This window comes from Thalia democratica, chromosome 1 (assembly GCF_965202585.1).
Source record: "Thalia democratica chromosome 1, ktThaDemo2.hap1.1, whole genome shotgun sequence".
Classification (NCBI taxonomy): Eukaryota; Metazoa; Chordata; class Thaliacea; order Salpida; family Salpidae; genus Thalia; species Thalia democratica.
The window spans coordinates 75,840,319-75,854,847 of record NC_139165.1 but is presented as its reverse complement, the minus strand read 5'-3'; the positions used below and the strand labels follow the sequence as shown (position 1 = coordinate 75,854,847).

At 26.1% G+C, this 14,529-nt stretch overlaps 1 protein-coding gene across 4 annotated transcripts; it reads right to left on the bottom strand.

The window, feature by feature from the left end:
- Positions 1–599: 599 nt before the first annotated feature.
- On the bottom strand, positions 600–11,331 carry LOC145831097 (uncharacterized). 4 transcript variants are annotated; one of them, XM_082938315.1, is made up of 7 exons: positions 10,808–11,331; positions 10,376–10,561; positions 7,067–7,260; positions 1,980–2,145; positions 1,534–1,692; positions 1,278–1,466; positions 600–1,157 (listed from the first exon to the last, which is right to left on the bottom strand). In XM_082938315.1, the coding sequence occupies exons 1-3, from the start codon at positions 10,837–10,839 to the stop codon at positions 7,071–7,073; spliced, it is 408 nt and encodes a 135-aa protein (XP_082794441.1). In that variant the 5' UTR covers positions 10,840–11,331; the 3' UTR covers positions 600–1,157; positions 1,278–1,466; positions 1,534–1,692; positions 1,980–2,145; positions 7,067–7,070. The 4 variants fall into 4 exon arrangements, 3 of the variants coding, with proteins under 3 accessions (XP_082794441.1, XP_082794442.1, XP_082794443.1); XM_082938316.1 differs by having other exon boundaries at positions 1,534–1,593; XR_014369656.1 differs by lacking the exons at positions 10,376–10,561; positions 10,808–11,331 and adding an exon at positions 7,508–7,616.
- Between the last annotated feature and the right edge of the window lie 3,198 nt (positions 11,332–14,529).

The window sequence follows — 14,529 nt, the reverse complement described above, 5'->3', positions numbered from 1 at the left end:
TTTCAAAGTTCCAATTACTTTTTTTTTCTGTTTTCAGTATTTAAAAAAAGTAATTTAACTTAATTAAGTTAATATTCTTGAACCAAATCAACAGTTTAAAGATATTTTAGTTCTTAAAAAACGTTTAATTATACTTTTTGAAGGCGTTTAAATTTTTGAATTCTGTTTTTAAGTTTATGTAATGTTTAAAATTATACAAGACTAAAAATTAATTATTTCCGATATACATGCTTGTCAATTTTAATTAAATAAAAATCAGCTGAAAATATTTTTTTTTACTGTAACTTTAGTTTTTACGTGATTACTAAACTTCATTGATTTAAAAACATTTTAAAACATATACTTTTATAGCGAACGGTTTTAAAGTAAAAGATTATTTGTTGTACTTCCAAATAGTTTTGTAACAATAAGCAAGTATGTTAAAACTTAAAAACAAGTTATATAAAAAAGTCTTTAGTTAGAGAGATGACTTACACATAATTAAAGTAACCAAAAATACGTATACTATAAAGTTTTATTTTTCTAAAGAAACCAATTGAATAAATCTATAAGTAAAAGCATCAGACATCAAAATATGAAAAAGTACTAAAAATGGCAAGTATGGGCAAGTAAATATATACAAATCACAGTAGACTGATATAAGAAAAATGTGAAAAACACAAATATTAAAGTTGCAACAAAATGAAAAAGGTTGTAAGAGAAACTTTTTATAAACTTTAAAGAAATTTTGCTGAATGTTGTAAACAGTTATAACATTTATTAAATGTACTTTCATAAGTATGTTTAATAATTTCAATTTGTAATAATAATTTATCATAATGCGTAGAAATACTTTCATATAACTATCTTTTGACAACTATTTTAAATTTAACAGAGATATTTATAATATTTCTTTTTAAGTTTTATGACATATAGTAATAAGTTATTAAATTGATTTATAAAACATATATACTATAATATTGGAAAAACACCATGACAACAAGAAACAGATTCTTTGTAAAATTATAAATAATTTCTTTATAAAATTTTCTATCAAAAAAATGGTTGTTAAATAATTTCTAGAACTTATTCAAAAACTAGTTGAAGAGAAAGTGAAGCTTATGAAGTTGTTATCTTTTTCTTAAGTTCTGCACTATTCTTTTTTCTAATTAGTTCCTCTAAAGTTTTTATATATAATAATTGTAGTAAAAAGTTTGTATAATTTTATAAAGTACGTTTATGCATTTTTATATAAAAAAATAACTTCTTCAAAAGTATGTATAAAATTAAATGCTCACTTGATTTTGATTTATCATTTTTTCTCATAGCAGCTTTGCATATAACTTCTTGCGATGTTTCTACAAATTTTGAACTGTCAATTTTATCATCGCTTCTGTTTAAATTGTACTTGCTTCTGGGTTTGGATGCTAGTGCTTCTAATGTTTTACCTTTACTACTTCCGATATCTACCGTAATTATGCGTACTTCTGAAAAATAAAGTACTATTAATGTGACACTTATTATAGTCACAATTTTACAATTAAGTTTAAAAACCTTCATTTTGTTGTTTGATCATTTTAGATTTTTCTACTGGCTGTTGCTCGTTATTTTCTCCTGATAATGTTATAATTATATATCTTATTGATTTTGTGTATTTAGATATCGAATTTTCTTGCAATAAGCTCAAAGCTTCATTCAAGTTTACTTTTCAGTCTGAAAATTACAAACAAAAACAATGTACAATATATTTTCTGTTCAGATAATCTTTAATATACATAACTTTAAATTAAAAATAGAACTACAAAAAATATATAATTTTTGAGCGTATTTGTTTTCAAGACGCTTAGCATCATTAGTATATTTGTGTTTATTAACTTTTCAAAGAACCATATAAACCAAGTACTTAAGACAGACCTAGTACACTTTATTAGCTAATCAAATACAAGCACTAGAAGTAAATGGAGAAATTAAAGTATCAACTGCTTTAAATACACACTTACTTATTTGTTGTATATCTTAGTTAGTCTAGTTGTAACCAAGGGTAAATGGGTGACGTTTGTATGGGCAAACTAAACTATTTACTATCCAATTTTATGCGTAATAATTTTGGGTATCTTGTGCAAAATTCCTCTTCTTTCTAATTGACGTTTTTTAGTCTCTACTAGCCTGTTTTTTGTTTACAGTTAATTATAGTTTCAATTTAAATAAAAACTATGATTTTTCCATGATAGTAAATTTTTTATTTAAAAAAAAAAATTGGTTTTTAATAAAAAAAGAGTGTTTTACTTAACATAAAGTTCCAATTTTTAGCTCTAAAATTTAATAATAGATTAGAATAAAAATGTATATTTGTAGATTAAAATAGCCACTAAAAAATAGTTTTACACTTGTGAGAAAGATACTAAAACGGGTAGTTATAAGCTTGAAGTTCTCACAATCGTAAGCTGTTAAACACATAAATTTAGGCTCGACTTAAAGAATAAATGGTTGGTATGCTAAGGTTAGAACTTAATACATTACCTTACATACAAATTGCCACTATTAAAAGGTTTGTGCGGCTTAAAATTCATTTTGTCAATCTGTAACTTTCACTTTAATTTACAGCTAGAAAAAAGACCTGTTATTTAAATAAGACTACATAATTACATCATGGCTTAAAGGCTAATATTCACTAAATTTTATACGGTGTACTTCAAATATACAGCTAACAAAAAATTAAACTTTTATTACGGATTTAGCATGCTAGTATAATAAAACTGTGTGAAAAGTTTTTCAGCATAAACTAGGACGTTTATTATTTTTTTATATAAATCATTTTAAAACTAAACATCCATTTTTATAGGTAATCATTATTAAAATTTTAAATTTTAAATATTCTTAATCTAAACAAATACAACACACATATCAAATCTGTTTATAAACTGATGAATACTTCAGCGCCTTATCAAAACTACAAAGCGTTACGGCGTGTGAACTTGACAATGAAATTGAATTATCTAATTGTCAGACAAAAGAAAGGCGTTAGTGTTTTCCGAGTAGCAACTCTAAAGTTGTCTCTCTTATCAAGTTGACATTAACACCCAGCTGCGAATTAAACAGAGAATAAATAAGACCAGTAGACAGTTAATTAAAAGGATTAAAATATATTTAGAGTTTTTTATGCTGATATTATCTATAATCTGTGTTTCTTACTCTTTGAAGTATCTGTAAAGATTTATTTATTGCACATTAAAAATACTTATCAAAAAGTCATTAATTGATAAAACTGCACAACATGTTTTGTAAGTTCTATTAAAAACAGATTGTAAATATCAGTTGGACTGTTTGATACTATTCTAATCAGGGGTAGTTTAGTAAATTTTAAATAATTTATCCTTGTACTTTTTACCTACATCCTTATATTTTTTGATAACTATCTAAATGATAAGCATTTTTCATCTAAATATTTGCATTACGTCGTAAAAATTTAACAGGATTAAGCTTAGTAATTTTAAAAAGACCTTTTTAATCAGTTCGAATGTCTGTAAGTTAAACTACAAGTTTAACAAACTTAGGTAAACTATAATTAAAACAAACTTGTTTAGATAATAAATCAGTGTTTCATTTACTGATAGAAATCATCAACAAAGTATAACTTGAAAGCTACTATTTCTAACATTTTTATCGTAAATACTTTCGTGAAACTTAATTATTCGCAGTAGCCTACAAAAACTACAATACTTTTTGTAACGCCTAAACTTGCTATCTAAAAAAAAATGTTAAACTTGAAGTTTACAATTATTATAAAAAAGTTTTGTGTACAACAAAATTAAATTAAATTACTAAAACGAAATTAAAACATTTAAATTTTTTTTTAGTACTTAGATTGATATGCAATAGTTAAAAGAAAAGAGTTTAAGTATTTAGCTTGAAAGAAATAGTATAGCAATAGTTATTAAAATAACCGCCTAAATTTTGTAAAATAGCTAAGAACATTTTATTACTAACAGGTGTGAAAAATTAGATATTACCGAATTTTTACTGTCTAAACGCGCAAATTTCATACACATAAATGCGGTTGTAAGCATAAATAAAACACTTGTCAAGTGGTGAATGCCCAGTAATCAGATTATCACAGGCAGAAACTGATAATTACTTTTCTATTTCTATTTGGAAATAGACGTAACTACACACAGAATGTATCAGAATTAGTGATGTACCGGACTCACTATCCGGGTCCGGGTCCGGCCGGATATTGCCATTTTTGTCTGATATCCGGATCCGGCCGGACTCTAATTTGAAAAAAAAGTCCGGATCCGGTTCCGGCCGGATTCTAATTTGAAAAAAAAAGTCCGGGTCCGGTTCCGGCCGGATTCTAATTTGAAAAAAAAGTCCGGATCCGGGTCCGGCCGGATCCTAACAGAGATCCGGCCGGACCCGGATCTAGTTAGTAAAAAAGAGCATATTGAAAAATATTTTTTTAAAAACAAACCCTGTGTTAATTAATAAAAGTCATTTCCGTCACTTAAAATTAAACATCTACCTCGATTGGCTCATTTTGTACACGTGACTAATTTACACTTGTTTACATTTAAACTATGAAATAAACGTTTTAGAAATGCAACTCTTCGCATATGTTGTAAAATTGAAAACTTTGGAATGAATACTTGCATTATTTGTTGTTTAAAGTTGAGCTCAGAGAATATTTAGAGTTAATACGATTGAATGTACGAGCCAATGAGAATCATATGACGAAATGTTTCAAACTAAATACTAATGCAACAAAACATCAGAACATGACAGGCAGTTTATATGTAAGCAGTTAGTTAGTTTGGTGAGCAGCTTGAAGCAACAAAATATCTTGAACTTTTTGTGAATGCTTATTGTAAGTAGTGTTTTGTTTTAAAAGTGAATATTTCAACTGGTGTTTAATTGTTTAAATATTTAAGACAGGTTTATAGTTTAATAGTTTATTAAAAATTTTACTGTTTCTTGTTTACTAAAAGTTTTATTTAATTTTTAGTATATTGTTTTAAGTCTTTTGAAATAAGTTTAAATAGTTTCCAGTTTTTAAAGTGTTACCAAAGTAATTAATAATTTTGTATATGCTAGTATTTCTTGTTGTGTTTTACATAAAAGATTCATCACTCAAAACTGTCGTGTCTGATTATAGAAAGTAGTCTCAGTTTGAATTTAGTATTTGTTAGATATTAATTATATAAGGTAGGATTTAATTATGATGGGTACTACTAAAAAGTTAAGTGTACCACAATCAGTCCACAACTTTACTACCAAATTGTCAACCTTTGCTAGCTGTTATCTGATTATTAGATTAAAGTAATTTAAAAAACCTCATTCTGACTCAGGCTTGTTTATACTCACTCTAGCTAATTTTATTGACTTAAACAGTGGCAACCCTGCTAGTTTGAAAATTTTTTGGAATTTTAGAAAATCTTGGACAGCCTGCCTCAAGCTAGTTTAGTTTTTTGTAAAAACTCAGGCTAGTTTTCTTTTAGATTTTGAATGAGTTTGAGCTGATTTAGTTTCCAATATTTTGTAATTTTCTAGTGTATTTTGTTCATGAACTTGATTTCAGATTTTTAATTGTAAATAACACCTAAATTTGTAAACCTTGTGGCTAGCTGTTCTACTTATTATTAGATTAAAGTTATTTTTTTTAGTTTTTAAAAACCTCATTGTGACTTAGGCTAGTTTATACTAATGATGTTCCGTACTCACTATCCGGGTCCGGGTCCGGCCGGATATTGCCATTTTTGTCTGATATCCGGATCCGGCCGGACTCTAATTTGAAAAAAAAGTCCGGATCCGGTTCCGGCCGGATTCTAATTTAAAAAAAAAGTCCGGATCCGGTTCCGGCCGGATTCTAATTTGAAAAAAAAGTCCGGATCCGGTTCCGGCCGGATTCTGATTTGAAAAAAAAGTCCGGATCCGGGTCCGGCCGGACCCGAAATTGTGGGTCCGGTACATCACTAATCAGAATTAAATTCGAGGTATGCAGTTGTGGTAAAAATAAAGTTTGCACCACACACAGCAGTTGTCAAATGGTTATAAATTTTTATTTTTTCTATAAAACTTTGCCAAGGTAATTATACAGGTTTTTTATTAAAATAGAGTAAACATAATTCTCAAAACGGAAAACTTTCAACAACAACCTCTATATATGTAATATGGTGTTACAGATATGTAATGTACTTTTGTAGTAGTAATATAAAATCTCGAATGTTATACTCTTTTACATATTAAACAAAAAACATGTAAGTTTATAATCTTATAAAACAAAAGCTAAACTTTTTTTTCGTTTTTGATGAAATTTGTAATTTCACGCTGTACTGAGTGATTTTTTTAGTTTATTCAGAAATTTCTAAAATAATTTAACTCGAACTTTAATAAAAAAGATTATTCGTAAAGAAATATAGCTTTATGTTAAAATTCACGCTTGATAGTTGGGTAACTATTTAATTTTAAGGATAATTTCATAAGACTTAAACATTTTACTTACTTACATCTGGGTTTGGACGCTAGTGCTTCTAATGTTATACGTTTATTAATTCCGATAACTATGGTAATTATGCGTACTTGTAAAAAATTAAAACACTATTGATGTAACATTTATTATAGTCATTTTTTTGTGATGAAGTTTAACAACCTTCGTTTTTTGTTTAATCAATACAGATTTTTTTTACTGGTTGTTGGTCGTTATTTTCTCATGATAATATTATAATCATATCTCTTATTGATTTTATGTATTTAGATATCTAATTTTCTTGCAATAACCTTGAGCTTAATTTAAATTTTCTTTTCAATCTGAAAGTTACATACAAAAATAATGTACCTTATCTTTTATGTTTAGATAATCTTTAACATATATAACTTTTAATTATAATTAGAAGTATAAAAATATTTACTTTTTGAGAGTATTTTCTTTCGAGAAGCTTAATATCAATAGTATATTTTTGTTTGTTAACGTTTAAAAAACCATATAAACCTAATACTTAAGATAGCCTTAGTATATTTTATTAGCTAATCTATTAAAAAAAAACTTTAAGTAAACAGAAATTTCAAAGCTTTAATTATTTCAAATACAAACTTATTTATTTGTTGTATATCTTAGCTAGTCTAGATAGCTGCTTGTTAGTTGACTTGGTAACCAAGGGTAGATGGGTGACGCTTTTAAAGTCAAACTGAACTATTGAAAATCCAATTCCATGCGTCATAACAAGTTTCAGTATCTTGTTCAAAATTCCTCTTATTTCGAATTGACGCTTTTTAGACTCTGCTAGCCTGTTTTTTGTTTACAGTTATTAATAGTATCAAGTTTAGATAAAAACTGTAATTAATGTATGAAAGAAAAAGAAATCGTTAAAACAATCAAAAATTGGTTCCAAGTTGACAAAATAGTGTTTTACTTAACATTTAGTGCCAATTTTAAGTTCTACAATTTTAAAAACTGATTAGAATAGAAATGTATATTTATAGATTATAATAGCCACCAAGAAAAAAAGTTTACATTTGTGATTAAGAAACTAACACGGGTAGTTTTAGGCATGATATATTCACCATAATGAGCTGTTAGATAGATAAAACTAAGCTCGACTTAGGAAATAAATAGATGATATGCTAAGAATAGAACTAAATACATTATTTTACACACAAATTGCTACTATAAAAAGGTTTGTGCGGCTTAAAATTCTTTTTTTTTTATCTGTAACTTTCACTTTAACTTACAGTTAAAAACAAATCTGTTATTTAAATAAAACTACATAGTTATATCATGGCTTAAAAAAGAAATTCCAGTAAATTTTAAACGGTCTACTTCAAATATACAGCTAACCAAAAGTTAAACTTTCTTTATGGTTTTAGCATGCTAGTGTAATAAAACTATTTGAAATAGTTTTTCACACAGGACGTTTGTTAAATTTTTTTATAAATTATTTCAAAACTTAACATTATTTTTTATCGGTAATCATTATTAAAACTATTAGCTTAAAATAGTCTTAATCTAAACAAATACAACACACATATTCCATCTGTTTATAACCTGATAAATACTTCAGCGCCTTATCAAAACTAAAAAGCGTTACGGCGCGTTAACTTGATAATAGAATTGAATTCTCTAATTGTGAGACAAAAGAAAGGCGTTAGTGTTTTCTGAGTAACAACTTTAGAGTTGTCCTTCTCATCAAGTTGATATTAACAACCAGCTGTGAATTAATCAGAGAATAAACAAGACCGGTAGACAATTTCAATTAAAAGGATTAAAATATATTTAGATTTTCTTATACTGATACTATCTATAATCTGTGTTTCTTACTCCTTGAAGTATTTGTAATGACTTATTTATTGCACATTACAAATACTTATTAAAAAGTCATAAATTGATAAAACTGCACAACATGTTTTGTAAGTTCTATTAACAACAGATCATTAATATCAGCTGGGCTGTTTGATACTATTTTAATAGAGGGTAGTTTAGTAAATTTTAAATAATTTATCCTTGTACTTTTTACCGATAACCTTATACATTGTGATTAACATCAAAATGGTAAATATTTTTCATCAAAATATTTGCATTACATCGCAAATACTTAATAGTACTAAGCTTAGTAAAATTTATAAATACACTTTTGTTTAGTTCGAATGTTTGAGCTTATATTACAAATTTAACGGACTGAGGTTAAATATAATTGAAACGAACATGTTTGAATACTAAATAAGTGTTTCGTTCACTGATAAAACTTGAAAGCTACTATTTCGAATATTTTTGTCCTAAAGCATAATCATTTGCAATAGCAGACAAAAAGTAAAATATTTTTTGCAACTCCTAAACTTCTTTTTTAAAAGAAAAGTAAAAAGATGCTTTAAAATATGAAGTTTACAACTGATATAAAAAAAATTTTGTATTGAGCTAAAATAGATTAAATAAAAGAAATTAAATTTTTAATTCTTTTTGTATTTTATTTGATATGCCATAGTTAAAACAAAGAAATTTAAATAGTAAGCTTTAAAGAAGTAGTATTGAAATATAAATTTAACTAGCCGCCTAAACTTTATAAAAAAGCTAAGAATATTTTTTACTAACAGGTGTGAAAATTAGGATTTACTGAATTTTTACTGTCTGAACGCGCAAACATCTTACAAATAAATTTAGTTATAAGCATAAATAAAACACTTGTCAAGTGGTTGGTGCCTAGTAACCAGATTATCACAGGTAGAAATTATGATAATTACTTTTGTATTTCAATTTGGAATTATACGTAATTACACTCAGAATGTATCAGAATTAAATTCGAAGTATGCAGTTGTGGTAAAAATAAAGTTTGCACCACACACAACACTTGTCAAATGGTTATAAACTAAGACTTTTTCTATCAAAGTTTTGTCAAGATAATTATACAGGTTTTTTATTAAAATAGAGTAAACATACTTCTCAAAAACGGAAAACTTTCAACAACAATCTCTATATATGTGATATGGTTTTACAGATATGTAATGTACTTTTGTAGTAGTAATATAAAATCTCGAATGTTTTACTCTTTTACATATTAAACAAAAAACATATAAGTTTATAATTTTATAAAACAAAAGCTAAACTTTTTTTTCGTTTTTGATGAAATTTGTAATTTCACGCTGTACTGAGTGATTTTTTTAGTTTATTCAGAAATTTCTAAAATAATTTAACTCGAACTTTAATAAAAAAGATTATTCGTAAAGAAATATAGCTTTATGTTAAAATTCACGCTTGATAGTTGGGTAACTATTTAATTTTAAGGATAATTTCATAAGACTTAAACATTTTACTTACTTACATCTGGGTTTGGACGCTAGTGCTTCTAATGTTATACGTTTATTAATTCCGATAACTATGGTAATTATGCGTACTTGTAAAAAATTAAAACACTATTGATGTAACATTTATTATAGTCATTTTTTTGTGATATAGTTTAAAAACCTTCGTTTTTTGTTTGATCAATTCAGGTTTTTTTTACTGGTTGTTGGTCGTTATTTTCTCATGATAATATTATAATCATATCTCTTATTGATTTTATGTATTTAGATATCTAATTTTCTTGCAATATCTTAAAAGCTTAATTTAAATTCTCTTTTCAATCTGAAAGTTGCATACAAAAATAATGTACATTATCTTTTCTGTTTAGATAATCTTTAACATATATAACTTTAATTTATAATTTGAGTATAAAAATAATTACTTTTTGAGAGTATTTTCTTTTGAGAAGCTTAGTATCAATAGTATATTTTTGTTTATTAACATTTAAAAAACCATATGAACCTAATACTTAAGACAGCCTTAGTATATTTTATTAGCTAATCTACTTAAAAAACTTTAAGTAAACGGAAATATTAAATTATTAATTATTTCAAATACAAACTTATTTACTTGTTGTATATCTTAGCTAGTCTAGATAGCTGCTTGTTAGTTGACTTGGTAACCAAGGGTAAATGGGTGACGCTTTTAAAGTCAAACTGAACTATTGAAAATCCAATTCCATGCGTCATAACAAGTTTCAGTATCTTGTTCAAAATTCCTCTTCTTTCGAATTGACGCTTTTTAGACTCTACTAGCCTGTTTTTTGTTCACAGTTATTAACAGTATCAAGTTTAGATAAAAACTGTAATTAATGTATGAAAGAAAAAGAAATCGTTAGAACATTCAAAAATTGGTTCCAAATTGACAAAATAGTGTTTTACTTAACATAAAGTGCCAATTTTAAGTTCTACAATCTTAAAAACTGATTAGAATAGAATTGTATATTTATAGATTATAATAGCCACCAAGAAAAAAGTTTACATTTATGATTAAGATACTAACACGGGTAGATTTAGGCATGAAATTCTCACCATAATAAGCTGTTAGATACATATAACTAAGCTCGACTTAGGAAATAAATAGATGATAAGCTAATAATAGAACTAAATACATTATTTTACACACAAATTGCTACTATAAAAAGGTTTGTGCGGCTTAAAATTCTTTTTTTCTTATCTGTAACTTTCACTTTAACTTACAGTTAAAAACAAATCTGTTATTTAAATAAATCTACATAGTTATATCATGGCTTAAAAATGAAATTTTAGTAAATTTTATACGATGTACTTCAAATATACAGCTAACAAAAAGTTAAACATTCTTATGGTTTTAGCATGCTAGTGTAATAAAACTATTTGAAATAGTTTTTCACACAGGATGTTTGTTAAATTTTTTTATAAAACATTTCAAAACTTAACATTATTTTTATCGGTAATCATTATTAAAATTATTAGCTTAAAATAGTCTTAATCTAAACAAATACAACACACACATTCCATCTGTTTATAACCTGATAAATACTTCAGCGCCTTATCAAAACTACAAAGCATTACGGCGCGTGAACTTGACAATGAAATTGAATTATCTAACTGTCAGACAAAAGAAAGGCGTTAGTGTTTTCTGAGTAACAACTTTAGAGTTGTCTCTCTCATCAAATTGACATTAACACCAGTTGCGAATTAAACAGAGAATAAATAAGACCGGTAGACAGTTTCAATTAAAAGGATTAAAATATATTTAGATTTCTGTATGCTGAGAATTTCTCTTTTATCTATGTACCTTGTTCAGTGAAGTATCTGTAATGACTTAATTATTGCACATTACAAACACTTATCAAAAAGTCATAAAGTGATTAAACTGCGCAACATGATTTGTAAGTTCTATTAAAAACAGATCATTAATATCAGCTGGGCTTTTTGATACTATTTTGATAAGGGGTAACTTCGAAAACTCCAAATAAAATAGCCTTTTACTTTGTACCTACATCCTTATATTTTTTGATAACTATCTAAATGATAAACATTTTTCATCTAAATATTTGCATTACGTCGTAAACATTTAACAGGATTAAGCTTAGTAAGGTTTAAAAAGACCTTTTTAATCAGTTCGAATGTCTGTAAGTTAAACTACAAGTTTAACAAACTTAGGTAAACTATAATTAAAACAAACTTGTTTGGATAATAAATTAGTGTTTCATTTACTGATAGAAATCATCAACGAAGTATAATATGAAAGCTACTATTTCTAACATTTTTATCGTAAATACTTTCGTGAAACTTAATTATTCGCAGTAGCCTACAAAAACTACAATACTTTTTGTAACGCCTAAACTTGCTATCTAAAAAAAAATGTTAAACTTGAAGTTTACAAATATTATAAAAAAGTTTTGTGTACAACAAAATTAAATTAAAGTACTAAAACGAAATTAAAACATTTAAATTTCTTTTTAGTACTTAGTTTGATATGCCATAATTAAAAGAAAAGAGTTTAAGTATATAGCTTGAAAGAAATAGTGTAGCAATAGTTATCAAAATAACCGCCTAAATTTTGTAAAATAGCTAATAATATTTTATTACTAACAGATGTGAAAAATTAGATATTACCGAATTTTTACTGTATAAACGCGCAAACATCTTACAAATAAGTTTAGTTATAAGGATAAACAAAACACTTGTCAAGTGGTTGGTGCCTAGTAACCAGATTATCACAGGTAGAAACTGATAATTACGTTTATATTTCAATTTGGAATTAGACATAATTACATACAGAATGTATCAGAATTAAATTCGAGATATGCAGTTGTGGTAAAAATAAAGTCTGCACCACACACAACACTTGTCAAATGGTTATAAACTAAGAGTTTTTCTATCAAACTTTGTCAAGGTAATTATACAGGTTTTTTATTAAAATAGAGTAAACATATTTCTCAATAACGGGAAACTTTCAACAACAACCTCTATATATGTAATATGGTTTTACAGATATGTAATGTACTTTTGTAATAGTAATATAAAATCTCGAATATTTTACTCTTTTACATGTTAAACAAAAAACATGTAAGTTTATAATTTTATAAAACAAAAGCTAAACTTTTTTTTCGTTTTTGATGAATTAAGTAATTTCACGCTGTACTGAATGATTTTTTCTAGTTTATTCAGAAATTTCTAAAATAATTTAACTCAAACTTTAATAAAAAAGATTATTCGTAAAGAAATATAGCGTTACGTTAAAATTCACGCTTGATAGTTGGGTAACTATTTAATTTTAAGGATAATTTCATAAGACTTAAACATTTTACTTACTTACATCTGAGTTTGGACGCTAGTGCTTCTAATGTTTTACGTTTACTAATTCCGATAACTATGGTGATTATGCGTACTTGTAAAAAATTAAAACACTATTGATGTAACATTTATTATAGTCTTTTTTTTTGTGATGAAGTTTAAAAACCTTCGTTTTTTGTTTGATCAATTCAGATTTTTTTTTACTGATTGTCGGTCGTTATTTTCTCATGATAATATTATAATCAGATCTCTTATTGATTTTATGTATTTAGATATCGAATTTTCTTGCAATAACCTTAAAGCTTAACTTAAATTTTCTTTTCTATCTGAAAGTTACATACAAAAATAATGTACATTATCTTTTCTGTTGATAATCTTTAACATATATTACTTTAAATTATAATTAGAAGTATAAAAATATTTACTTTTTGAGGGTATTTTCTTTCGAGAAGCTTAATAGCAATAGTATATTTTTGTTTACTAACTTTTAAAGAACCATATAAACCTAATACTTAAGACAGCCTTAGTATATTTTATTTGATAATCTATTAAAAAATACTTAAAGTAAACGATAATATTAAGGTTTTATTTATTTTAAATACAACTTTACTTATTTGTTGTATATCTTAGCTAGTCTAGATAGCTGCTTGTTAGTTGTCTTGGTAACCAAGGGTAAATTGGTGACGCTTTTAAGGTCAAACTGAATTATTGACAATTCAATTCCATGCGTCATAACTTAGGGTATCTTGTGCAAAATTCCTCTTCTTTCGAGTTGACGTTTTTTAGTCTCCGCTAGCCTGTTTTTCGTTTACAGTTATTAATAGTTTCAAGTTTAGATAAAAACTCTGACTTTTTGATGATAGTAATTTCTTTATCAAAAATAAACAAAATTGGTTTTAAATTGACAAGGTAGTGTTTTACTTAACATTAAATACCAATTTTTAGCTATAAAATTTAAAAACAGATTAGAATATAAATGTATGTTTGTAGATAATAATAACCACTAAGAAAGAATTTTACATTTATGATTAAGATACTAACACGGGTAGTTTTAGGCATGAAGTTATCACCATAATAAGCTGTTAGATACATAAAACTAAGCTCGACTTAGGAAAATAAAGACTTGTAATGCTAAAAATAGAACTAAATACATTACTTTACACACAAATTGCTACTATTAAAAGGTTTGTGTGGCTTGAAATTCTTTTTTTCAATCTGTAACTTTTATTTTAATTTACAGTTAGAAAAACATATGTTATTTAAACAAGACAACATAATTACATCATAGCTTGTACGAAAAATTTTAGAAAATTTTATACGGTGCACTTCAAATATACAGCTAACAAAAAAACAAACTTTCTTTATGGTTTTAGCATGCTAGTATAATGAAAGTATTAGAAATAGTTTTCCACACAGGATGTTTGTTAAATTTCTTTATAA

What these genes read in the sequence shown, in the direction of transcription:
- LOC145831097 (XM_082938315.1), bottom strand. Translation starts at nt 10,839, where the DNA reads ATGGTGAGAATTTCATGCCTAAATCTACCCGT. An exon ending in TCATGCCTAAATCTACCCGT is followed by an intron (nt 10,562 to 10,807) that starts GTTAGTATCTTA and finishes AACAAAAAACAG; the next exon opens with GCTAGTAGAGTCTAAAAAGC. An exon ending in CTAGCTAAGATATACAACAA is followed by an intron (nt 7,261 to 10,375) that starts GTAAATAAGTTT and finishes AACAAAAAACAG; the next exon opens with GCTAGCAGAGTCTAAAAAGC.